The following is a 27846-nucleotide window of genomic DNA, read 5'->3' on the forward strand; positions in this document are numbered from 1 at the left end:
CGGTGGACCAAGTGGAGGCAGGCCACCATTTCCCTGGCTGTGGTAGACATAACTCACAAACTGCCAGAATGTTAAAATCCCCAGCATTCCCAACTCCCAGGCCTGAAGGGGGCTGTTGAGTCCAGCGTTGAACGCCTCCTTCAGTGCAGTGTTTGTAGATTCAAGCCCCTCTGCAGCGTAGATGAACTGGTATGCAAACTCCTTCACTGTAGATACCCCTTGATGGAGTGAAAGGAGTCTGCCTAAACGCTCCTTCTGCTGGCATGCAGAGGGACGAGAAGTGGGAGATGGGAAAAGGAAGATACCCATTTTCTGCTGAGTCCTCTGTTTTGGTGAGTTCGTACTGTCACGGTCGGTGAGGGGAAAAGGAGCGAGGACTCAGGTGCAGCAATAATGGGTTTTTATTAATTATAAAATGAAAACAAAAAGGCAAAACAAACAACCCAGAGGGGGAAAAACTCTAATAAAACAAATAAATGAACAAACAAACTTGACTGGCTGGACAAGACAGGGCTAGACACAACAGGACAGGAAACTTTCGACGACGAACTCACAAAGGACTGAAAACATGAGGGGGATTATAAAGCAAAAAAGTAAATTGAAACACAGGTGAACACAATTAACTAAATATGGGTTAACAAGGAGGGTGGGACTAGACAATAGACGGGAGAGCGCATGACACAGAGAGACAATACAAGCCATGCGCTCACATAACACAACACTGAAGCACACGACAAAAGCACGTGACCAATGTAAACACCGAGCCATGTGCTTTGACAAAAGACGCAAGACACGAGCACACGATGAATGAAAACACTCACCATGCGCTCACATATGCAGCATGCATGCTTCATCCCAGCGCCGACCAAAACCAAAACCAACAAGACTGAGACGCTGGGAATGAAACACCATGCTGCTGACAGACGAAAACACAAACACGAGTACAAGAGCGCACGCGTCTGAGGGACGCAGAGCGCGCGCGCGGCCGCGTCAAGCAGGAGCGCGCACACTCTACGTACACCCACGACGGCGCGCGCTCACACAGAGACAGAAACAGGACCAGACATGAGAAGTGTCAGAGCTCTGCCACCAAAACAAGAATTTTCAAGACCAAAGTGGCAGAACCCTGACAGCATCATGTGTTGTAAAATGGCAGGAGAAACCTAACGGTATTAAACACGACAGTTTTAAGAAATACATCAACATGATTCACACATTCTTAGCTGGTATAGTGTCTTAAAAAGGGCACGAGAGAGAGATTCACATGATAGAAAAGTCAGAAATGAAATACTAAGTTTACAAACACATAACATTTACTTTTGAGCTGATTCAGGATTTCTGAGTCCATTTCAGCGTCGGGAGCCTTGTGTGTGTGTGTCCCTGTGTTTCTCGGGAGGAAGGGGTGACAGGAATGTCTTTTGAAGTTTGGGCAACCATCTCTGGCTTACCTCTAGATAAGTGAGGTGTCACACAGGCACAGGCTTTGTGGCACCAAGAGTCATAAACCCACGTAGAGGAGACTTAGACCCCTTTATAAAATCAATACGTAATTTTATCTACGGACTGTATGTTAAATTGTCTACCCTTACCCCAACCTCCCAGTAATGCAAAAACTGTGATTATTGTTGTACAGTGTCACAAAAATGACGCTATATAAATGTGGGTATCCACAGCTGTACCCCTTACTGTGCTCTTAACTCACTCTTTGAGTTGACTCTCTTTGCAGGAGACGAGCCGGAAAAGTTGACGTCCATGCTGACCTTTGACTCGGTGATGGGAATCTCCTCCAGCGTGAACTGCTCAGGCGCACTCTGGAGTACAGAGAAGATGTATTCAGCAAAAAAACATGTTAAGCATATTTTCACCAAATACACAAACATGTACATACTTTAGTATACAGGGCTGTACTAATGGGCCCACAGTGTGCCAAGAAAATATCCCCTACACCATTTCACCAACACCAGCAGCCTCAACTGCTGATACAAGGCAGGATGGATCAATGTTTTATTGATGTTGATGCTAAATTCAGGAGAAACATTACATGACTTAAACATGACAGTTTTAATAAATACATCAACATGATTCACACATTCTTAGCTGGTATAGTGTCTTAAAAAGGGCACGAGAGAGAGATTTACATGATAGAAACGTCCTAAATGAAATACAAAGTTTACAAACACATAACATTTACTTTTGGGCTGATTCAGGATTTCTGAGTCCATTTCAGCGTCGGGAGCCTTGTGTGTGTCCCTGTGTCCCTGTGTGTCTCGGGAGGAAGGGGGGACAGGAATGTCTTTTTAAGTTTAAGCAACCATCTCTGGCCTACCTACCCCAACCTCCCAGCAATGCAAAAACTGTAATTATTGTTGTACAGTGTCATAAAAATGACGCTATATAAATGTAGGTATCCACAGCTGTATCCCTTACTGTGCTCTTAACTCACTCTTTGCGGCAGCTGAGTTGACTCTCTTTGCAGGAGACGAGCAGGAAAAGTTGACGTCCATGCTGACTTTTGACTCGGTGATGGGAATCTCCTCCAGCGTAAACTGCTCAGGTGCACTCTGGAGTACAGAGAAGATGTATTCAGCAAAAAAACATGTTAAGCTTATTTTCGCCAAATACACAAACATACTTTACATACTATACATACTTTAGTATACAGGGCTGTACTAATGGGCCCAAAGTGTGCCAGGAAAATATCCCCCACACCATTTCACCGACACCAGCAGCCTCAACTGCTGATACAAGGCAGGATGGATCCATGCTTTATTGATGTTGATGCTAAATTCTGACCCGACCATCCGAATGTGGCAGCAGAAATGGAGACTCATCAGACCAGGCAACGTTTCTCTAATCTTCTATTGTCCAGTTTTGGTGATCCTGTGTGAATTGTAGCGTCAGTTTCCTGTTTTTAGCTGACAGGAGTGGCACCCGGTGTGGTCTTCTGCTGGAACTATCAGCTGGAACCAGTCTGGCCATTCTTCTCTGACCTCTGACCGCTCGCTGGATATTTCCTCTTGTTCGGACCATTCTCTGTAAACCCCAGAGATGTTTGTGCGTGAAAATCCCAGTAGATCAGCAGTTTCTGAAATGCAGTTTCTGGCACCACCAACCATGCCACGTTCAAAGCCACTTAAATCCCCTTTCTTCTCCACTCTGATGCTCGCTTTGAACTGCAGCAGATCGTCTTGACCATGTCTACATGCCTAAATGCATTGAGTTGCTGCCATGTGATTATAAATTTACACTAACAAGCAGCTGGGCAGGTGTACCTAATAAAGTGGCCGGTGAGTGTATATTGAAAAAACATGTTTGATGTTTATGAAGTGTTAAACTTCAAATGTGAAGGTCATGCAACGCGTTTTGTGTTTTCACAGTCTCCCGAATTCCCGAGAACCTGTTTTAAAACGATGATGATGATGTGTATGTGTGTGTGTGTGTGTGTGTGTGTGTGTGTGTGTGTGTGTGTGTGTGTGTGTGTGTGTGTGTGTGTGTGGTACCTGCAGGAAGCAGCAGATCTGTTTGGTAAGCTCCAGCAGACTGTTCTTCCCCTGATGCAGACCTCTGCTAATGGCCATGCTCAGCTACTCGTGGACACTCTGAGCTTTTCCCTGATAGAAGAGCCCGGTCGGAGAGGAGAAAAATGAAAGCCAAGACCTTTGCGTGTTCTAATATCTTAACTACATATTTATAGGCTGTATTACCAAAAAAATATTATATTTTTAGGGTAATGGTGTCATTAAATATAATGCCAGACATTCAAAGCTTAATTTTAATATCTCAATAATAGCTTTGAATGTAAATATGTTGTGACAATATGGCGTTTTATATGAGAACGGTCAGAATGAGCAGTTTGGTAATTCTTATAGTTACAGAATTCTAGTTCCACTGTTAATAAAGCTTACTCTCATGTCTGTGTTAACACAGAATAAAGCGAGTGCGTTGATGCCCATTCTGACCAATCACAGATGTTTCTGTTGAGCTCCTGAGCACACAGGCATTCAGCTCATGCTGATATGCCCTCTCATTGGCTGCAGCTCGTCACTACACGTGGGGTTGAGTCGGCCGACTGCTCTGGAATATTTAGCACTCAAATCAGGCTTAAAATCCTCTAGTGTGAACTAGGCTTTAGCTTGAAAACGGTGTTTTAGATCAAAAACGATCTACGTCCACAATAGCGTTTCACCTAGCGTTTCTGAACATATCTCCGTCCACACTACGCCACCAAAAACTTATATCACATGACCATCCGCGCACTCTGGGCATGCGCGTTCTAGCAAATATATGCAGCTGCTGTAGTAAAAAGGCAGAGTTTAACTGCACAATGGCGCCTAAAACAGACAATAGTGCTAACAACGCTCCCATTTCTGTGTCCATGTTTTTGTTTAAAGTGAAGGTTGGTCTGTTGTCTTCTGGTAGCGTTAAAGTTATGTGTTATAGTCATGTAATAGGGGCTTGATGAATAAGGGAAGGATACGCAATGACACAAAAGCCCCAATCAGGTAGCAAATCTCAGCAGCCCCGCCTCCGTTTTCAGATGTCTCCTTTTTCCCCCCATCCACACTGAGACGGAGCAGCAACATTTTAGAATGAAAACAGCCACTCCAGCGTTTCCAAAAAGCTCCGTTTTCAGCGCTCGAAAACTCCGGCATAGTGTGGACGGTAGAGGTGTGAACCTACACTAGTCTCATGGTTCGGTTCGGTTACGATTATCATGCCATTGATTCGGTTCAATTCGATATTTCGGTGCATCACGGTGCATTGACGGTGCTTTCCATACACAGTTTTATATTTTCTTCACAGCAGCATTTCTTGTATTAAAATGTATGAATGTATTTATATTTATATACTATTTGTAATACAATTTTGTCATTTAATACAAACAGTCAGATATATAAACTGTACCTTTAAACAAAACGAGCATTTAGCAAATAATATAAACGAATATAAATATCTAGCTCAATTTCTGATCCTTGTCTAGTTCTCTTACACCTCTTTGATTGGTCACACCCTCAAAAAAAACAGTTGTGATTGGCTCTTGCGCGCTGCGTTCTTCACAGATGAGTGACACTGATAAGCGGCAGACAGATCTCACAGCTGATGTATGATAGACACGGTGGAGAAAACTCTGCAGACACGCGCTCGTTTCTGGATGCAAAAGTAACGCTGTAAAACAGCCGAGAAGAGAAGAAAAGGCACGCCAGGAGGTCAAATGGGCCACTGAGTGTGTGTGAGAAAGAGAGAGAGAGAGACAGAGACAGAGCGAGAGACAGAGCGCGCACGCGAGAGAGAGAGAGAAAGAGAGAGAAACGGAGTAGGCTACTTTCATTCTCTCGATCTCAGTGAAATAGGGGCTATTTTTGTATTTGTCAGTGAAAGACCGATCCAGCAAACACACACAGTGAAATTGTGCACAGTTTATGAGTTTTAAGTAGTTAAAGCGCTGTAAATACTCGCGATTGCCTCCCTCGCGACAGAGCGCATATGAGGTAAATGACGTCAGTAATAACCGGTTATGATTATTACTGAACCGATAATGAACTGTCCGCGTCTGCATCGCAGTGCACCGAAAAAACGATTATTTTTGACACCCCTAGTGGACGGATGGCATAACCGTAGCATAATTCATGCGTTTATAATCCAGAGCGGCCTACTACATTCAATCAAAATGCTATCTATCTATGCACGTCTAATATTTTTATCAACTCATATTTTATAAAACACAAAAGCCATTTGTATGAAATAAATAAATAAATAAATAAATACTAACTTTAATCTCAATTTAATTTGTGTATACTGTACATAAAGATATTTGTTGAGTTCTAAAAAATACACTATTTATTCATTTTCTTGTCGGCTTAGTCCCTTTATTAATCTGGGGTCACCACAGCGGAATGAACCGCCAACTCATCCAGCAAGTTTTTACGCAGACGCAGCCGCAACCCATCTCTGGGAAACATCCTCAAACACTCATTCACAAACACGCTCATACACTATAGACAATTTAGCCTACCCAATTCACCTGTACCGCATGTCTTTGGACGGTGGGGGAAACCAAAGCACCCAGAGGAAACCTACGCAAACACAGGGAAAACATGCAAACTCCACACAGACACACCAACCAGAGCCAGAGTCGACGCCGCAGCCAGCGCCGCAGCCAGAGTCGACGTCGTAGCCAGCTCCGCAGCCAGGGTCGACGACGCTGCCCGAATGGTCGCCGCCGCCTGAGCTTTCCGAATGTCCGCCGCCGCTTCAGCTTCCTGAACATTCACAGCTCCTTGCCCTGCCGGTCCCAGCCCCGCTCCTCGCCCTGCCGGCGCTATTCAGACAGCTCGCCCGGCCGGCGTCATCTAGACTCCTCGCCTTGCCGATCCCAGTCCGGCTCCTCGCCCTGCCGGCTCCCTACAAGCCTCCAGCCCTGCCGGCTCCTCGCAGTACTCCAGGCCCTCTGTTGTCACACGATCCAGGTCCACTGCAGCTCCACGCTCCAGGTCCTCCGCTGTCGCACGATCCAGGGCCACTGCAGCTCCACTCTCCGGGTCCTTATCTTGTTTCTCCGTGTCTCGATCCTAGCCTTGTTTACCCTAGTTATCCTGTTTAGCCACCAGCCTTACAACCTATTGCCTGTACTTTTATTACGACTCTATATTTGTCTACATATACCTGTTTGTACATTGAACAAACCTGCATGTTGGATCTTACCTCAGTTGTATCTGTCACTCCCTCCCCCGGTCGTTACACATATCATGCAAACAAAAAAACATAAATACAGTACAAAAAATCCTTACTGTTAATGCTGCATACAGTTGAAGTCAGAATTATTAGCCCCCCTGAATTATTAGCCGACCTGTTTATTTTTCCCCCAATTTCTGTTTAACGGAGAAAAATATCTCAACTTATTTACAAACATACTAGTTTTAATAAATAATTTCTAATAACTGATTTATTTTATCTTTGCTGTGATGACAGTAAATAATACTTGAATAGCTATTTATCAAGACACTAGTATTCAGCTTAAAGTGACATAGTTAAAGGCTTAACTAGGTTAATTAGGTTAACTAGGCTGCTTAGGGTAAATAGTCAAGTTATTGTATAACAATGATTTGTTCTGTAGACTTTAAAAAAAATAGCTTAAAGGGGATAATAATATTGACCTTAAAAAATTAAAAACTGCTTTTATTCTAGCCTAAATAAAACAAATAAGACTTTCCCCAGAATAAAATATATTATCAGGCATACTTTGAAAAATTCCTTGCTCTGTTCAACATAATTTGTGAAATATTTAAAAAAAAAATTAAACTTCAACTGTGAGTAATGTTAAGTAATAGGATTTAACAAATTAGAATTATGCATTAGAATTATACATTGTACATTAAAAGTAACCTCAAAAACATTCTAATCCGTCAAGTGAACAAACTAATGTGAACTAATGGGAGCTTATTGTAGAGTGCTTAAAAACACAAATGCTTCAACAACTTGTTGTATTCAAGGAAACTTACGACAAATATTTAAATAATGCTTCAATTTCAAATAAAAGAAAACTTTTTCCCTCAAACATGACATTTAGCATCTTAATAAACACTAATATACAGTGTAAAACAAAAGAATTGTTCTTTGTTATTTAATGACAGTTAATGCATTAACTAATGGGACCTTATAGTGAAGAGCTAAAATATGCTTAAACACTTTTAAAAAAGCTTAATTTCCAAATATGTGTATTTACATCATTTTTGCTCATTAGTAAATATTAATAAATTCTCAAAAAATATTTTAAAATCTTGTCAAGTTATTCTTATAAATCTTCTAACATTGCTGTTATGCATGTAAAATAGTGCTCTTCAACATATTGGTATGACATCACCTGGCAGAGGCGGAGTCAGCAGCTGATTGGACAGGAGCTGCAGATATTCAAGTGTGATGTCACGCACTGCAGGGATGTGGAAGAGGTGTGTGAATGTGTGAGGACTCTTGGGGGCAAAGATGTTGAGGAGGGCCATGCGGCAGTACAGACGCGCCAGAGCACTTTCACAGCGCAGCAGCTCCCTGAAACACACACACACACACACACACACTAAGTGAAGCTTCATAAACTAAATTCGAGAGGAGCATGTGATATGATTGATCGCGGCTGGTCTCTCTGTAATCATTGGTAAGCCAATCGGATTATTCCAAACTCACTATAAAGGCTAAATACACTTGTCCTATTATGCAGTTTCCACAATTTTCATTGCACACTCATTGATTTTGCTCTCTGTTTTGCTGTCATTTATTGCACATCTAGAATCTTTGCTTGCGGGTTGACATGTTTTGCTTGTGAGTTTGAAAGTTTTGAACCCATGTACACTGAGGTTAATTTTGTGTCTATTATTCAAACAAGCATGAAGTTTTTGACCAAAATTAGGTACAATGCAATTAAAAAATAAAAAATTTCAAATAATAAAAAAAAACATTAAAAAAAAAAATTACACTGCAAAAAATTAACTATTGCCATTAAATGCATTTACCACAAGATTAATTAATTGTGTGCTTATTAGTTCTGCTTTTGCTTTTGTTTCATTTTTTGCGGATCTAAAATCTTTGCTTGAGAGTTGAAGACTGCAGCTCAGTGGGCGGGATCTTCTGAAAAACCATGTTCTGTTGGCCAATCTTGACTGCGGTCACAGGTTGGCCACGCCCATTACATTTTCTCGCGATTGGACCGGAGTCACCGGCAGTGTTGCCAACTTAGTGACTTTGTCACCAAAATATTTTATTATCATTGACATAAGTTTTTTAATTAAACCTGTTTTTATTTGAAATCTTTTCTTTTTTAATTACTACATGATTAATTTTTCTTTACAACTAAATATTTTTGATTGAATAAAAAAAAGAAACAAATCTATTTCCATAACTAAGCCGAAGGAAAACGAATGAATAAATAATGCAATAGTAAATGATGAACAATGATTAATAAATACTTTACAAGACTATTCATCCTTGGTCGACATTACTAAATACATTAAAAAGTGGACCATTATTCTAAAGTGTTACCGGATTAACAATAATTAAAATTACATTTGATTGCCTGTTATTTGAATACTGACCTTTGGCCTCACACAGAAGCGTGCCGATGCTGTTCTGGTAGCAGACGCAAACTCTCCACTGGGACACCTGTGGGGACACGATCACATTCACTGCACATCCATCCTTTTTTCTTTTTTAAATATTTCCCAAACGATGTTTAACAGATGTAGGAATTTTTCACCGTTTTTCCTATAATATTTTTTCTTCTAAAGTCTGATTTGTTTTGTTTTGGCTAGATTAAAAGCATTTTAAGGGCAATATTATTAGCTCCTCCAAGCTATATTTGTTTTTTGATTGTGAACAGACCACTGATATACAATGACTTGCCTAATTTTAACTTTAACCTAATTAACCTAGTTTAGCCTTTAAATGTCACTTTAAGCAGATTACTAGAGTCTTGAAGAATATCTAGTCTAATATTATGTGCTGTCATTATGCCACAGAGAAAAGAAATCTGTTAATAGAAATGAGTTATTAAAACTATTATGATTAGGATGTGTTGGAATAATCTTCTCTCCCTTAAACAGAAATTGCAGGAAAAATATACAGGGGGGTTAATAATTCTGACTTCAGCTGTATAAAATAACAATAACAATAATAATAATAATAATAATAATAATAATAATAATAATAGACAGCCCTTGACAGGCTTTTGCATCTGAACTCTTTATTTGTGAACAAGATAACACAGAGATGGACTTGCCTAACAGACACGCAACCTCAGGATCGGCGCCATTTTTGCTGGCGACCAGGTAAACCTCATGTGTATGCAGACAGGCAGGAGTGATGGCCAGGTGACGGCTGAGACGGTTCACAAACTGCACCAATGCAAAGTCCATCTCAAAGCTCCATTTTCTGCTGGCTTTTTGAGCATGTCGGGAATCAATGGATCTAGGCTTTTGCCTAGAAAGAGATGTATTAGACTGCCCCAAGTAACGAAAACTGTGTATCAAATGTCCTTTGTGCCGACTGCCATTAGAATTTCATTAATAATTGAGTTTTTAATGTGGTTTATGTGATGATATTGAATGTATTTGTGTTGCCTGTTTTTCTGTGATATATGTGATGTGAGCGCTGATGTGGTGAAGCCAAAGATCATTTTAAAACCTGCAAACCTGTCAAAGTGCAGGTCATATCCACAAGCCAGGATCGCCCGCCAAACACTGCGGATGTCCTGCTTGGCTCTGTCTAGAGTAAACTTGTGGAAAACTTCCAGCGTCAAAAACTTCTCTTCTGGCGCTGTTGAGAAACATCGAGATAAGAGCAGATCATTCACACATTTGATCGAGCGCCTGCTTGAAGTTTTCGTAGGATGTGCGCACACCGACCCTATTTTCAATCACTTACTTTTAGACTCTAAATCGTTTTTCAAAATCAACTCTTATACATAATTATTTAATAATAAGATTTTATCAAGAGTGTTTTAAGCTATTTCCTAATCACTCATATATTGCCTGATTACAGTGGTATACAGTAACATGCTTTTATGACGAACTACCATATACTGTCAAGTCATTTCCACTTAACATGTCGGAAATCAATGCATGTGCACCTGTGGGGGGTAGTAGTACCAAATTTTTTGGTAGTAGTTTGGTAATACATGCTTCAGTAAACCAAATTTAAGAATGTATTTAAATAACATCTAATTTATTATTAAAATGCATACGTTTTCAGTGTTTTGAGGGATATTTAGTGACTTTTAGAGGTTACTGTAGGTCAAACTATACAAATTATGTGTCCATTTTTTTTTTATTAGGCTACATGCAGATATAAACACTTACAGTATTTTACAAGAAATGTGTTTTGTGAATACTTGAGATGGTATTGGTCCTCAAGAGCTGCTATTTTCAGACTGTTGAATGATATTTTCCTAGCATTGATTGGCACAATTATGCATTTACAAGGCTATGAACTGCTCAAATCTATATTTACATTATACTTTTTTATTATTAATATTAAGGACATAGATCAGAGAAAGCATTTTCTTACTATTAACGTGCTGACCCACCTCTCATACATCTTGTTTTAAAGTCCTTCAGAGGGGATCAAGCAATATTGGAGGGGGTCAAACCCTCCCCAAACCCCCTGTAATTTGCACATTGGTTATTCACACACTGCTGCCACACAACTGTTTAAATCACTTATAAAAGTGATTTAGCATAATAGGTCCCCTTTAAGACTGAATCACTTAAGGCCAATAGGTGGCAACAAGTCAATATCTACATCATACAATATACTTCAAATCATTTCCACTGAAACATGCATGTTTAACCACATTTCTTAAACAAATCACATATTTTAAGCCAGCGTTTAAGGCAGTGGTTCCCAAACTTTTCAGGCCACGACCCCCAAAATGACAATGCCAGTGACTCGTGACCCCCAATATACTCTGAGGTGGTTATAAATACAGAAACCTTGCATGCAATGGCGCACACACACCAATGGACCCAAGTCTATTCTTCTTTTAATTTTTTTAATGTATGAGAGCTGTAAATGGGCCACAAAGTTTAACTGGGTGTTATGAAATCTGCTGCATCTGACGCTATTGCTGTCTTTAATACAATGTAATTACCCTAAGGGTTGCAATCCAATAGAAGTAGTAACACTAAGCTACTATAGTAACTATATATGATATAAACGACTATTTTTTTCTCTTCAGTAGGTTATGGATAAAATATGGTAATACTTATGGTTTAATAAAAATAAATCGATTTTTGGAAATCAACAGGCGACCCCCCTTCATTGTCCCGCGACCCCTCGGGGGGTCCCGACCCCCACTTTGAGAAACATTGGTTTAAGGGACAGTTCACACAGAAATGAACATTTACTCATCATTCACTCACACACAAGTGGTCTCAAACCTTGAATTTCTTTCTTCTGTTGAACACAAAAGAAGATATTTTGAAAAATGTTGTAAAAGAAAAACAGCCAAACTTTATTTTGATGGTCAGTTTGTTGAATTTAAGTTACATTGTATCTACAGTACATGCCAACTAATTTTCATTAGACTGTTGGGTTGGGGTTAGGGTAAGTTGACATGCACTTGCAAAGTTTCTTTTAGTCAGTTAAATGTCTGTTGAAGGAGCAGAATCAGCAGATATTAAGCAGACAGTCTACTAATACTCAAAATAAAGATGATCTAACCAACAAAATAAAGTGGTACAGAAAAAACCCACAATAGTAGGAACGAAAAATACTATGGAAGTCAACAGCTGCTTTTTTCCGACGTTCTTTAGAATATCTTCCTGTACAGACATTATAAGAACCCACTGTACATTATAATTGAAATCCTGATTTGCAATTCTACATTTGATTGTTCTTTGATGCAGTCCTTCTTCTCAAATGGTCTATGAGTTATTGTCTAACACATCAATAGATGTGAAGAAAATCCTATTGTTTACTTCTGTGTCTGGAACAAAGTGCTGTTATGCTTCTCTTGGATGGATATAAATTACAAGGCTGAGCTTTACTGCTGAATGAGACACACACAAGACAGTTTATTCAATTCACATTTATTGCAAGTGTTTGGCCTGCTGGGGACATCAAGTTCTTTCTGGAGCAGTGATTGGTCACTCTGGGGATGATGAGTGGAGATCGTGAGGCAGGCCTTCTCGTCTGGAAGAGAACAGAGTCAAGAAAATCAGTGTCGATGTCTAAATGAAGCTGAATTTGAGTATTAATCAACATGACCTCTGACCCACAGAGAATTCTATATATACATATGTGTGTGTGACATACAGCATGTTCCAGAAGTGTTACTAAGCTCAGTCAGATGTCATGTCACTTAAATGAGATGAAATTACCTTTTAGAATGTGTCCACACTAGCTCCTGCTCCTGAAGTAGGCATAAGCAGCACAGACACCTATGCCGACTCCGACCCAGGCTGCTGGACTGCTCACCGCAGCTTTCACAGCACTTTTCACATTGTTGGAGATCCTTCTTCCCCATGAAGACTCGCTGTTCGCTCTTTCCTCTGTTTCATCAGCGGCCTCTCTCTCTGTTTCTCCACTGGTCTTTCTCTCCTCTGTATCTCCAGCGGCCTCTCTCTCTGTTTCTTCACTGGTCTTTCTCTCCTCTGTATCTCCAGCAGCCTCTCTCTCTGTTTCTTCACTGGTCTTTCTCTCCTCTGTTTCTCCAGCTGTCTCTCTCTCCTCTGTTTGTCTTGGAGAGCTGCTGTCATTATCTGAGAGGACCTCAATTGTCTTGTCTGGGCCCCACATGATGATCAGAGGTTTATTCAGTAAATCAGTGAAGTTCAGAGCTTTTTGTGCTCGCACTGCATCACGTCGATGATGGAAAGTCACAAAGGCATAAGCAGGAGAGATGATGTTGTTTCTGCACACTTGCACAGTCGAGATGGACCCCAATGCACCAAACTTTTCAATAAGCTGTTGTTCGGTGACCATTGGGTGCAGATTGCTCACGAGCAGTGTCTTCAGCTCAATAAAGCGGCTCGTGGGGACCACAGGATCTGGTTGCTGGTCCCGTCCTGAATGCTCAAAAGTCACATAAATGTGTCTGCAATTAGTGTCTTCATCAAAAGAAAAATCCAAAGAGTGGATTTGGCTGAACTGTTTCATTGACTCAATCAGTTCTTGTTCGTCCACATCTGGGTCCAAAGTCAGAACAACCGATGACCACTCGTGATGAGGGTTGTCTGAAGACTGATTATAGTGAGTATCCATAGCGAACGAGTCCTTCACAATCACAGATTTGTCAATTCGTACAGTAACTGTGTGATTTACCAAGTCACCGTCCTGAATGCTGGCAAACTGAGATGCGCTGTTCTAACATAGAACTACTATAGAACACATTCTATGACTGTCGTTGCTAAGCAACCATCAGCTGGGAGCGCGTGTGTGCGCACACAAACAGGATTCTAAATTGTTTATAAATGAATCTTAATCTGTTGACTATTAGATAAACTATTTATTACTATTGTTTTATCCTACAGATGATTGTTAATGTGCTGTTAATTATTATTTATTAGAAAAACCACCACTACTATGTCAATTGTTTTTATATGTCCTATTTAATGTAAACATCACAAATGCTTTGGAGATACATGTAACATTTGTCAAGCCAATAAAATAATCTGAAAACATTGACTTTCTCTGTGTGTGTGTTGGTATTTTTAAAGGTTTAACATATACATCTATTGAAAAATAACCAGTTTCTGTTGGTTTACAGAAGCTTTTAGCAGAAACCTTTGTCTCCTCAGCTGCTTCAGTTTATTTAATGAAGGATTGAGTGCGGAACAGTTTCTTATCTGAAGATATTCGGTCACAGAACTAAACCTACCTGCAAGAGTGATTTATATTTGACTGAATAGAGTTGATAAAATAATAATATTCACGGGTGTAAAATTCCTAAGTTCACCTCTCACACCATATCCCTTATTAAGCGTCTGTATATACTTAGAAATAAAGTATGTATGTATGTATGTATGTGTATACAGTTAATGTCAGAATTATTAATCCCCCTGTTTATTTCTTTCCCCAGTTTCTGTTTAACGGAGAGAAAATTATTTCAACACATTTCTAATCATAACAGATTTAATAACTCATTTCTGATAAAAGATTTATTTTATCTTTGCCATGATGACAGTAAATAATATTTGACTAGATATTCTTCAAGACACTTTTATACAGCTAAAGTGACATTTAAAGGCTTAACTAGGTTAATTAGGTTAACTAGGCAAATTAGGGTAATTAGGCAAGTTATTGTATAACGATGGTTTGTACTGTAGACTATCAAATAAAATATTGCTTAAAGGGACTAATAATATTGATCTTAAAATGGTGATTTAAAAAAGCTGCTTTTATTCTAGCTGAAATAAAACAAATAAGACTTTCTCCAGAAGAAAAAATATTATCAGACATACTGTGAAAAAGTCCTTGCTTTGTTAAACATCGTTTGGGAAATACTTATAAAAAAGGGAAAAAAAATGACTTCAACTGTATGTATGTATAAATAAATACATAAATATATGTATAAGATTGCAGCTTTAAATATTTAATCGGTCACACTTAGCAATAAGATTTCATTAGCCTCTTAAACCCAGTGCTATTTTGGGATTTCCACCTGGTTTTTGCCTACCCAAATTTAAAAGCTTCACACGCAGAGGTGTAAATGCAAAAATTTGGTATCATTTTAAAGAAAACCCTTTGAATTTTCATAAAACACTATAGAAAGTGTTCAAAATAACTGTTATCTGTGTTACACTGGAGCGTTTTAAAGCCGTGATTCATCAGCGGATTGCTCATATGTCAGCTTATAGTAAAATCAGCTGATGGATGTGACTTTAAACACAGTGTTCCTGAATATGTGTGGTTACACTCAGTAAACAGCAGTGAGTTTGGTAAACTGATGACCTTCACGGTAAATTGCAGTCATTTCTGTTGAGCATGTGAACACAAACATACGTTCTGAAAACATAGTCCCGTGGACGTTTCTGGAGACTGCGAATTATGTAGCCGGAGGTACGTATGGTATGGCTGCATTAAATTTTTTTTTAAACAAACGCTAACTGTGGAGGGCTTTCCCACCGCAACCAGTTTGTCCAGTTAGCTCGTCGTGTACGTCAACAGACTTGAGACACCAGAGAGGAGTTAACCAGGATGACGATGATGACGAGATTCGAGTCCAGGGAAAAGCGGTTCCAGAAATCAGGTAAAACAAAAACAGAATCAAAAAAATAAAATGAATGAGTGAATAACAGGGTGAGAATGTGGTAAAATCCAAAAACATGGTAAAAATCAGACGAGGGCTTTTCTTTTTCTAGACGGCTTTTGAAAATCATTGGTTGGGTTTAGGGAAGTAAGTGAGTGGGCGGTTTAATCGATAAAATTGGTTGGATTTAGGGAAGGAGGAGGGTGGGTGAAGTGGATTTTATACTCTTTAAAGTGTGAAGTTAATATATATATTCAAAGTGTATGTATATAATCTGCTTGTAGACTTGCATACCATTAGAAGAATTACCATATCACAAGAACTGGATAAGTTATATAGTTACCAGGTTTGGGTCAGGGGTTAACCTAGGTGGAAATTGAGGTCAGGGGTTAACCTAGGTGGAATTTGTGTGATATATGTAGAGCTAAGACAAAAACAGATGACAGAGGTGGAATTTGGGGTCAAGGGTTAAACTAGGAGGGATCTTGTGTAATATATGGAGAACAAAGGAAAACAACAGATGTAAAAGGGTATTTAAGTAAGGCCAGAACAGGAGTGAGGCAGAATTTTTCAGACAGAGATGCTACTGGGGGTCTCCTGAAAGTTCTCCTTTGTTGTCGACAATAAAGTATATTCTTCTGATATTCATAACCTCCAGACTGAGTTTGATTTAATAAGAGAAAAACCAAGAAAACCACCACATTTGGCGTCCCTGGGTGGGCTGGAAAGGAGCAGGACTGGTGTTACTGTGCATGCTGGACTGGAGAGAAAACACAAATATGTGGCCACAATAAAAAACGGTAAGCGATTTTATGCTTATTAGTTTGTGTTTTTTCTACCAGGACCTGCTTGTACAGGTAAATACACTTGAACTGTTTCTCCAGCTTTAAAGAATTAAAAGTAAATGTAAAAAAGATATTAAAGAAAAAAGGGGTTTTGAATAACAGAAGAAAAAGAGTAATTTGCATGCAAATGATCTGTGTTTTCCTAAGAGGGCCTTGATGGATAGGATAAACATTAACTAGTAACTGTTACCCAGATTTGGGAAATTATTAATGATGTAAGATATGCATAGAGCATTTATAAGTTTTAAGAGAGAGTCCTTAATGTGTGGTAACAGTTAAGAGATTAAAGCAGATTAAAGTAGAGAGATGCGCGCTAAGACCTACGATACCGCTTTGTTTGAGGAGATAAACAAAGGGCTGCATGGGAAGGCGAAAGCCTGTGGTTACCGCTCTAAGGTTAGAGGGCTGCTCGGACAGGTCACTCAAGAGGAGTGTAGTGTAGAGTATTTATTTAATTGAAGTGTTTGTGTATTTGCTGCTTCAGATTGTGGCAAAATAGTCCACATTGGTGGGCAGAGAAGACTGCCTTCCTCCTCCTTGAATGAAATGAGGATGGGGGGATGCAGCTCCTGTTACACTGAGTGGAGGAGAGGAGTGAATGAGAAGAGGAAAAGTAATAAAATTAGAAGTGTGAATGCGTTTAAAAGTATGTTTTCAATAAGGAGTAGGTTAAAATAATGATTATAGTAGATTATATAAAAGTAGGGCTGCATATGTGTGGTGTGATTTAAAGAGCAAGTAGAAAAGTGATTGATGCAGTTTAAGAGAAGAGATTATAATATAAAGGAGGAGTCTCCTAAATCTCCTAAATCAAAACTAATGGAACATGTGCATTTGAAAGACACAGAGTAAAAAGCAGAAGAATAAACATTTTTCTGAAATTATCTTTGTGTTTTAAGTTTGAATATGTTAAAAAAGAACAATAGGCAGAGTGAACTTAAATTATTTACATAGCAACAGGTGAAAGACAGTCTGCTCCAGGATGGGGGTAAGAGAGAGATTTATGGTGTCCATGTGGGAACAATAAATAGATTGTCTATTTACAGCACTAGGGAAACAGAGAAGAGGAGAGTTAATGAGAGGAGATCAAACTATAGATAAAATAATGACATAGACATTAACATAATTTGGATAGAATATAAGTTATTAATGAATAGATAAATTATAAAGTAGTATAGTAAGATAAATTAAATGTGGAAAAACTAATAATAGAGTTATATTATATAGAAAAGAGTTTGAAACTTTACTAATGAAAAAGAATAAATGAAGCCATAGTGATCAATATATATAGAGATAAAGGAAGTATAGAGTAAAAGAATGTATTAATAAACAAATAGATTTAATAAATAAGTATGAATGAATAAATTATAAGTTAGTTCTTTGATTGAGAATAAAATAGAAAAAGAAAACTTGAAAATGAATATTGATTAATTGAAGATTTAATTATAAAATGTGTAACAAAATAAGTTTTAAAATGTATAAGAAAACCTAAGAGCTAAAAACTTAAATTACAGAAAGGAAAAAGAATAAAATAGAAATAGGAAAAAATAAGTCCACTGTTTCATAGATAAAATTAGATGTTTAAAATATGCTTACAATATAGGCACATTGAACAGATAAGATAAAAAGAAAAAAGCAGTAACAATTTAAAGAAATAATTGACTTTAGAGAATTTGATTGGATTTAAGGGGAAAAAAATGTTTTGTCATCTTTCTCAAAGTCAGCTATGTCATTTGTTTGTAGTAAAGTACAGTGATTCAGATGAAAATCATAGAAGCTAGGTAAATGTTAAAGAATGCATTAGAGTGAGTTAAAAAATTAATTTTAAAGATTAAGCAGTAAGAAGCTAAATTGATAAGTAAACATTGCAATTCAAAAATGAAAAATGCTTTTAGTAAATAAATATGTGAGTTTAAGTAATAATATGAACCCTGAGGTATAGCAGTAATGATTTTGAACAGTTATACCAGATATTGGGCCACCATGTAGTATTGTTGAATTAAATCAGGGATGGAAAAACAGATATGGAAATAAAAATGCAATACTAAAATATGTGACAGAGAAAATAAAAGATAAGATAATGACAAATGGCAAACAGAAGAAACATTTGATGTAAGCAGTGAAAAAATAGAAACTGAGTATAGAAAATGTTACAATGTAAAAATGAGTGGTTAGTAAAGGAACACTAGCATAGATGAGGAGAAATGTAAAGTAAAGCATAATCTGAAGCTAAAGAAATTATTTAGAAGGACACTAAAGAATTAGAAAATTAAACATATTTACATATGATAAAATGATTATGAATTAGAGAAAAATAAACTGTTAAAACTGTAAAGAGGAAAAAATAGATGAGAGGAGTCTCCATTTGATGGAAAAAAATGGGAAAGAAGGAAAGACTTTTATAGGTCATGAGCTAAATTCCATATATTAATTAAGAGGACAAAGGGATGGACTTTGGGGGACTGTGGTCTCTTACCTACTAGACATCTCTGAGTGCACTGGCAAATGGAAAAGGTGTTTGAAAAACACAATGGACAAACTGTTGGCTGTGGACATTTGTGAAAGCAGTGAGGCAGACACTGCATGCCCAGGAATTACTGAGGACTGGAAAGGCTACTTATGTTCAGAGACACTAAAAAGAGGCAAACAAGCTAATGATGAACTGATCAAAGAGAAAAAGCGCTCCACCAGAACTTTACATCAGCTCAATGAAAGAAAAGAAGCCAGCACAAAGAGAAAAGGGGGAAACACTGTGCCCTGATATGGACACCACAGAAAAAACTGCACCAATCTATGAACCAGTTGTCTTCTCAGGGTGTGAGGAGGGGGAGTCTGGCAGTCCATCTCAAAGCAGTCTACCTATAGTCCAAATTGAGAACAATGTGACCACTCAGAGGGCAAAATAAGAGCAAAAGTGTAGTTACCCATTCTTGTATCAAATCAGACTCCTGTCAATTTGATAAAAAGAAAAGTATCATGTAACCTTTAAGAAAAGTCTTAGATGATAATGTACGATGAAACTTTAAATGTGTAATGTTGAAATTATAAATTATGAAGAATGTTAAATTATTTTGGTTTATTTTCATAGATTAACTCATAGAGATTATTGAACATAAGAGGATAAATTATAATGCATGGTGGTGATAAAAAAGATAATAAAAGAGACAGCCTTTATAACACAAAAAATAATTTGGATTAGACATTTTAATGGAATTAAATAGTAAAGTAAAAATTATGGGTATATCGTAGCATAATCTTATTTTGAGTAATCTAAACCAAGATTTGGGAGAAAAATTATGTCAGAGATTAAAACAGAAAAATGATTTAAAGAAGAGATAGAAACACAAAAAAAGTAAAACGAACTCACAATACTGAATAGGTCAAAGAGTAACAATTTTAAATGTACTAAAAGAATATTTGAAAGAGAAAAGTGTTTAAATGAATAAAAAACAGAAAATAGGTTGTTTTACATATGTGAAGAAATAATTAAAAGCAAAAAGGATTAAGGACTAAAGATGAATAATCAGATCAGATAGAGAGGAACCTATAAAGAAATCCAGTGATTTTTCAGTCAACTTGTAGAAAATTACAACAAAAGTTTATGAATAACCAGTTTGATGTGAGAACAGGAAGGAATTAGGAGCTGAAAATGCTGAAAAGTGAAAAATGTTAATTAATAGAAAATGCAAAATAAGAAATAGCTCAGAAATAAGAAATTACTTAGGTGTCAAATTTTAATAATGATTAACAATTTAGGACATGAAGGGAAAACAAAATTAGCCAGCATAGGGAGGATTAATTAAAATTAAACCAGATGCAGGTCTGTTATATGCTGGAATAGGCATTATTGAAACTTTTGAGAACATAGCAATAATAGAAACATTTAGATATGTTATGGCATTTCTAAGTAAAGTCAATTTCAATTCGGTTGTGATGGTGTAGGTGACTGATGAAATGGATTCTATTTGAATTTGATTTGAATTTAAATTTTGATTATGGCATTAGTCAAAACAGGCAAAAGTAAATGTTGTAAAATTTATGATTTAAGAACAGTCAGTAATAGAGAATTTCTTAGCTGAGGTTCCTAACACGCACTGTACTTAAATTTTTTAGTTTGGATGCCAACTATGTTAAAGTAATTAATTGATTTCTGTTTAGGTTATTAACAGAGGAGGGTAGACACTTGATTACACTTAAAGTAAATAGGCTGATTTACATAGTTACATACGTTAGAATGCATAAAAGAATTTAGAATATTTCGTGATGGATATTGTAACGTGTAGGATTTAGTTATCTGCAGGTACATCTAGCTCAAGCTAAGTAAAAGACAGAAATAAATTTTTTAGGGATGACGGGTATAGTGTTAACAAGATTCTGTATCTATTCCAGATGCAATAATAACTGTTAAGCTGCTAAATAAGAAATTGATTTTGCTTTAAAGAAAATAAAGTAGCAGGTCTAACACTAGTATAGAGTCACAACCTTAATTAGATTATAGTACAAATAAACAACGTACTAGTCTTTATGAACATGTGTAGCATCAAAGGGAAGCAAAAAAAGATAGATATGATTTTTGTAATAGGAAGTACAGATTGTTGATACAACAGCATTTCTAGATATTGGCATTAGAAATGTACATGGTTTGAATCATGGGTGAAGTGGTAAGGAAAATTGAGCAGCAAGGATAATGATCTCCTTTTTGAATGCAGTGATTGGTGAATTGTTGTCCACATGTGACATCTGTGCAAAGTAGAATGTGAGTAAAAGATCAGCGGCAGGTCTAAGGGGATATTCAAGAACTTAATTGTGGATGTTGTGATATAATAAAATTAGCTTGGGACAAGAGATACAAGCTTTTGGGCATGGCAGTTGTGGTAGATGAGTGAAGGTAATTCCATTAGCAGAGCAGGGAAGAAGAAACAGTTATTACATTTAAGACAAGAGAAGTCTCAGATTTGGAATAACCTCTGAAGAAAGTTCAAATAATGTGTCTACATTTATAAATAAAATAGAGTAATGAAAGTTAATTAAAGTAAATAAAGGTAATTAAGTAGATAAATAAGTGGATATATGATTCAGTGAATAGATAAGTAAATGTATTGATAAAGAATTGGAAATCAAGAAAATTGAGCAATTACACATAATTGTAAGGAGCTGAAGATGATCCCTCAAGGCCTAGTTTAACAAGATGTGTTAAAATAATATACCTTTTGCATTAAGTGATTGCATGAAAACTGACAGAAACAAGCAACTAACATTGCATGAAATACTATTGGGTCGACCCTTGCATGTAATCTCGTATCTAACCTTGTGGAATGTTTGGAGAACATTTCCAATGCATTGGAAAGAAGTTTGGTCTTTTATGAGGAAACTAACTGCCATATGCAAAGCGATATCTGTACAGGAAACCAGAAAGGACCAGAAGCAGGAGATTAATCAGGTGATCGAGTATATCTGAGGTTTTCTGGAGAAAGTGGAGTGAAATCAGGAGAAATGGACCTTATGCCAAAGTTACCAAAGGGGATGCCATCAACTGGGTACCATCGGGACCACAGCACAAGACAGCCAAAGGAAAAAACTCCAACAAGAGAAAGTTAACGGGAAACAGAGGAGGTAGAAAATCCCAAAGCTCAAACCAACGAATTGCAAAGTGTGGCAGAAGCAGTTCATCAGAACAGTTAAAAGAGTAATTCTGATTATATACCTGAGTGAGAAATACAGAAGGTGCCACAAATTCAAGTGATGATAACCACCACAACTTCAGGTTATAGACTCTCAACATAAAGTCTTTAGCAACACTTTTTAAGGCTAGAACGAAACAAAGAATGCTCGCAAGTATGTGCCAGATTTAGGGTCAAAAAGATGAACTAGTGCTAAAAATTTTTATAGTTTAGATAAAGAAGAGGATGATGAAGAGGATCCATGCCTTGGGTGTTAAGTGCTAGTAACCTCTACCCCAAAACGGCGGCTCTCTACGATACGCAAAGTATCTGGGCTGAAGATCAACGTACTCTACGGATTATGTGTGTGGATGTTAGATTAGAATATTATGTTATGACCATATATTATGAAATTGTGCATGTGGATTTTTATTTTTTGTAGTGTTTTAGTTTTATTCTTTACTGTATGTTAGATAATCATGACCCCCAGAAGCAAATGTATAACCATTTGTATGCTTAAAATATTACTTTTTATGATAACAAAATAGAATCAAGTCTTTTACTATGTTCTTGTCAAATCAGGACATAGATGTTTGGTTTGATTCTATTCCAAAGTGCAATTACATGATTTGGTCATTTGTAATAATACTGTGACATATATTTGTCATTTGGTAATATGGTTGAGGGCTAGATCATGGAGTTGCACTATGGGCCAAAAGCAAGAAGATTAAGACTTGAAGTCTTAAGAGGAGGGATTGTATGAAGTGGATTTTATACTCTTTAAAGTGTGAAGTTAATATATATATTCAAAGTGTATGTATATAATCTGCTTGTAGACTTGCATACCATTAGAAGAATTACCATATCACAAGAACTGGATAAGTTATATAGTTACCAGGTTTGGGTCAGGGGTTAACCTAGGTGGAAATTGAGGTCAGGGGTTAACCTAGGTGGAATTTGTGTGATATATGTAGAGCTAAGACAAAAACAGATGACAGAGGTGGAATTTGGGGTCAAGGGTTAAACTAGGAGGGATCTTGTGTAATATATGGAGAACAAAGGAAAACAACAGATGTAAAAGGGTATTTAAATAAGGCCAGAACAGGAGTGAGGCAGAATTTTTCAGACAGAGATGCTACTGGGGGTCTCCTGAAAGTTCTCCTTTGTTGTCGACAATAAAGTATATTCTTCTGATATTCATAACCTCCAGACTGAGTTTGATTTAATAAGAGAAAAACCAAGAAAACCACCACATGGGTCAGTCAATTGGTCAGCTGGCCAGTTAGAAATTCAGTCAGACAGACAGTCAGGTCGGTCAACAGTGGCCTCCGGTGGGTTTACGCGTGGACAGCGGGCGCAAACGGCACTAGCGAGAGAACTTACTCAAGAAATTTGAGATCTGAAAAAGCGTACACAGCAGCCTCTTGTGGATTCGCGAAAACAAAAAGGGCAAAAATAGTTACCTCCTGGGACGTATTTCGCGGTCTCCAGAAATGTCCATGGGACTACGCTTTCAGAATGAGCCTGTTTTTTTTTTTAAACTTCAGTATTGATTGGTACTGAATTCCAGTATCGTGACATTATAAAAGCACATTTAAGACCCTTAAAGACTTAATGAAAAGGAAAACAAACTGTAGAAATAAACAAAACAGCAATGTGTTGAATGCAACATATAATGTCTAGGGCAGGGGTGTCCAGGATTGAGTTTATACACCTCTGGCTGTATAAACTCAGAGCAAATTAAATAAGCATATCTCACCTAGCAGCTCCACGACCTGAATGAGTACAGAAGTGGGCACCGTGTCCAGCTCATCCTCAGAGGGCTCTATGGTTTCTCCTACACTGTAGGTTAGCAGCTGTTCAGCGAAGACCATCGCCAATGGAAACTCAAGAAGCAACGAGTGCAACACCAGCACTGCTCCAGGAGGGGTCTCTTTGCAGGAGACGAGCCGGAAAAGTTGACGTCCATGCTGACCTTTGACTCGGTCATGGGAATCTCCTCCAGAGTGAACTGCTCAGGCGCACTCTGGAGTACAGAGAAGATGTATTCAGCAAAAAAACATGTTAAGCATATTTTCACCAAATACACAAACATGTACATACTTTAGTATACAGGGCTGTACTAATGAGCCCACAGTGTGCCAAGAAAATATCCCCCACACCATTTCACCAACACCAGCAGCCTCAACTGCTGATACAAGGCAGGATGGATCAATGTTTTATTGATGTTGATGCTAAATTCTGACCCGGACCATACCTGTCAACCCTCCCGTTTTTTCCAGGATTCTCCCGTATTTTACTGTTCTATCTTGCTATCTTCCCGTAAAGGTATTTCCCCGTATTTTTCCCGTATTTTCAGTCTTTCTCTGAACAATGAGCCTCCCTGTACGCAACCCATACAGCCGAACCACCAGGGGTCGCCCCTTGCTCTAAAACGTGTGTCTTCTGTGCTTTCGCTAAATATTAAAAATGGCGCCATTTCCTTTTGTTTACAGGTGCCGTGACGTCAGCTCACGTGCTCCATAATGATAAACAGATGCTGTTTCCCAAACGGATTCTGTACACGCGATTTGAATCGGAGAGAAAGTTTTGCTTTTGGGTGCGTGTTTAAACAGACATATACATATAATTAATAATAATAACATATAAAGATGTCGATCTTGGTGTTTTTTTTTCCCCAAACACAACTAGTTTCGTCTTAAATGAGCATAAACAGTTAGGAAAGCAGTCAATGTTTTCATTATATTGTTAGATGTGTGCATTTTTAAAGTGACACCTCTTATTTAATGTAATGAAAAAATCTTAATAAGTGAGAGGTTCATTCGTTGCTCTTTAATCAGAATGTGTAAGTCATACAGTGGAGAAACGACTAATGAGATTGATTAATAGCTTGATTTTATTTCATTATAATAGCTATTCATTTTAATAAGTTGAACTGTTTGCTAATGTATTTGATGCTAATGTATATTTTTATTTTTATTTTGTTAAAAATAAATTTAAAACATATTACTAACCATTTAACTGTTTATTTACAATGAAACAGCTCCAAATGAACATATTTAGCAATTTGTGGATTTTTATAAGGGGGGCAGGGGGAGGGGGGGTCCCTTATTGTGGTGGGCATATCCCTTATTTTTACAGCCCAATGTTGACAGGTATGACCCGACCATCCGAATGTGGCAGCAGAAATGGAGACTCATCAGACCAGGCAACGTTTCTCTAATCTTCTATTGTCCAGTTTTGGTGATCCTGTGTGAATTGTAGCCTCAGTTTCCTGTTCTTAGCTGACAGGAGTGGCACCCGGTGTGGTTTTCTGCTGCTGTGGAACATCCGCCTCAAAGTTGGACGTGTTGTGCATTCAGAGTTGCTCTTCTGCAGACCTCGGTTTAACAAGTGCTTATTTGAGTTACTGTTGCCTTTCTATCAGCTGGAACCAGTCTGGCCATTCTCCTCTGACCTCTGGCATCAACAAGGCATTTGCGCCCACAGAACTGCCTCTCGCTGGATATTTCCTCTTGTTCGGACCATTCTCTGTAAACCCCAGAGATGTTTGTGCGTGAAAATCCCAGTAGATCAGCAGTTTCTGAAATACTCAGAGCAGCCCGTCTGGCACCACCAACCATGCCACGTTCAAAGCCATTTAAATCCCCTTTCTTCTCCACTCTGATGCTCGCTTTGAGCTGCAGCAGATCGTCTTGACCATGTCTACATGCCTAAATGCATTGAGTTGCTGCCATGTGATTATAAATTTACACTAACAAGCAGCTGGACAGGTGTACCTAATAAAGTGGCCGGTGAGTGTATATTGAAAAAACATGTTTGATGTTTATGTTATAAACTTCAAATGTGAAGGTCATGTGACGTGTTTTGTTTTTGCTGTCTTCCGAACTCCCGAAAACCTGTTTTAAGACGATGATGATGATGTGTATATGTTAGGGATGGGAAGATTAATCGATATGTATCGATACGCGGTCATGCGCGTGCACGATGCGAGTGCATCGGTAGAGCAGCAGAGGATGAATGAAATTTTGGAAGCAAATCGAGATGCATCGGTTTTTGCGAGATGCATCGGTTTTTCCAAGATACAGCTTATATTTTTAATATAGAATATATTTTTTATTTATTAACAAGTGTTGTCAACCTGTTTTTGGCGCATAATTTAATCGACCTACATAAAGTATGCCTTAGCAACGGATTTGCGGATGTGTACACTTACACTACAACTCAGTGTATCAGGTGTGCGGATGAAGCTAGTGGTGCGCCCTCAGAAAGCGCGAGAAGCAAAACAAACATTTTATTCCCCACTGAGTTTTAAATCTAAAGTATGGCAACATTATGGATTTAAGGATGAACGACTTGACAGGACAGATGCAAGTTGCAAAATGTGCGCATCTGTAAAATACGTGGGCAGTACGACTAATCTGAAATCTGACTTGAAGCGGCGCCACGGTGTTGTTGTGGAAGCATCTTCCAGTGTTTCTGCATCCCCGGCTTTCGCACTGCTTCAACTGTAGCTACCAGCTCCAAAAGTGGTGAGAAAAGCATTGCAAGTTTTTTTCCATGCGCAACAGTTTTGTGCGCTCTACGCCAATAACGGATGTTATGGCATTGTTCATCTGCAAAGATATTCAGCCTAGTGTCACGGAGAACGAAGGTTTTAAACACCTCCTCCTGTTAATTTGTATTTAATAATAATAATAATAATAATAATAATATTAATAATAATAATGATAAAAATAATGGGTGTCACGGTGCCACAGTGGGTAGTATGACCACCTCACAGCAAGAAGATTGCTGGTTTGTTATATTTTTATTAGCTTGTTGTTTACAGTGACAGTGTTGTTTCAAAGCAGCATAACACTGCTAGTTTACGACCTTAAGTTTTGAATATTCAGTGGCACAATATGTCTTTGTAAAACTTGTTTTCATAGTTGAAAAGTTAAATCACAATTCTTGTTGTGCAATGCTAAACCTTTATGTTGAAAGAGTGCAAATATATATAATTTAATATATATTGCACTTATACATTCTGTTTATCTTGAAAATAATTAAATAATATGTGCTATATGTTCTAAAATGGCCCTCTACTGTAAACTGACACTCTGAGAGAAAAGCCAGTTTGTAAAAAAAAGTCTTGGTTTTACTTGGTTAATAAATAATCAAATTTATCAATGGCACAGCATCCTCTTTCACATAATCTCATAAACTTGATTTAATTAGTTAGTGCTGAATTATCGCATTGTATCGTGATATGGGTGTGAATCGTATCGTGTTGCATCGCAATATGTCACAAATGTATCGCTAATATATCGGATCGTATTCTTAGTATCGAGATGCGTATCGGATCGGCATTATAGCTTAGATGCCCAACCCTAGTATATGTGTGTGTGTGTGTGTGTGTGTGTGTGTGTGGTACCTGCAGGAAGCAGCAGATCTGTTTGGTGAGCTCCAGCAGACTGTTCTTCCCCTGATGCAGAGCTCTGCTGATGGCCACGCTCAGCCACTCGCAGACACTCTGAGCATTTCCCTGAGAGCCAACCGCACAGAGTTACAGCTGATCCGGCCATCTATACACACACACAGGAGAGTCAGCAGACAGATTATG

The 27846-nt window shown here is 38.0% G+C and overlaps 4 protein-coding genes across 5 annotated transcripts in view; all 4 read right to left on the minus strand.

The window, feature by feature from the left end:
* The window catches only part of LOC147838880 (uncharacterized), a 32040-nt gene extending 24055 nt beyond the window's left edge, over positions 1 to 7985 (minus strand). The window contains exons 1-5 of one of the 2 annotated variants that reach the window (XM_087301678.1): positions 6014 to 7985; positions 3501 to 3611; positions 2651 to 3033; positions 2444 to 2561; positions 1703 to 1811 (exon numbers count right to left, since the gene is read on the minus strand). In XM_087301678.1, coding sequence (XP_087157804.1) covers positions 1703 to 1811; positions 2444 to 2561; positions 2651 to 2763 — 340 coding nt within the window. In that variant the 5' untranslated portion in view covers positions 2764 to 3033; positions 3501 to 3611; positions 6014 to 7985. Of the gene's footprint in view, positions 1 to 1702; positions 1812 to 2078; positions 2267 to 2443; positions 2562 to 2650; positions 3034 to 3500; positions 4713 to 6013 lie in introns of those variants that run through there. The other variant, XM_087301679.1, reaches the window with a different exon arrangement.
* timd4 (T cell immunoglobulin and mucin domain containing 4) overlaps positions 1 to 27846 on the minus strand; it is a 1098921-nt gene that overhangs the window by 428517 nt on the left and 642558 nt on the right. The gene's annotated exons all lie outside the window — the stretch shown is intronic.
* LOC147838881 (putative E3 ubiquitin-protein ligase HECTD4) lies at positions 7907 to 27808 on the minus strand. The gene is made up of 6 exons (XM_087301691.1): positions 27658 to 27808; positions 24001 to 24267; positions 10179 to 10302; positions 9767 to 9966; positions 9084 to 9150; positions 7907 to 8043 (listed from the first exon to the last, which is right to left on the minus strand). Exons 2-5 carry the CDS (start codon positions 24113 to 24115, stop codon positions 9092 to 9094), a joined length of 498 nt encoding a protein of 165 aa, XP_087157817.1. The 5' UTR covers positions 24116 to 24267; positions 27658 to 27808; the 3' UTR covers positions 7907 to 8043; positions 9084 to 9091.
* On the minus strand, positions 12541 to 16392 carry LOC147838882 (uncharacterized). The gene is made up of 2 exons (XM_087301642.1): positions 12867 to 16392; positions 12541 to 12678 (listed from the first exon to the last, which is right to left on the minus strand). The coding sequence occupies exon 1, from the start codon at positions 13747 to 13749 to the stop codon at positions 12886 to 12888; it is 864 nt and encodes a 287-aa protein (XP_087157768.1). The 5' UTR covers positions 13750 to 16392; the 3' UTR covers positions 12541 to 12678; positions 12867 to 12885.

Source organism: Danio rerio, chromosome 21, assembly GCF_052040795.2.
Source record: "Danio rerio strain M-AB ecotype USA chromosome 21, GRCz13ab, whole genome shotgun sequence".
NCBI lineage: Eukaryota > Metazoa > Chordata > Actinopteri > Cypriniformes > Danionidae > Danio > Danio rerio.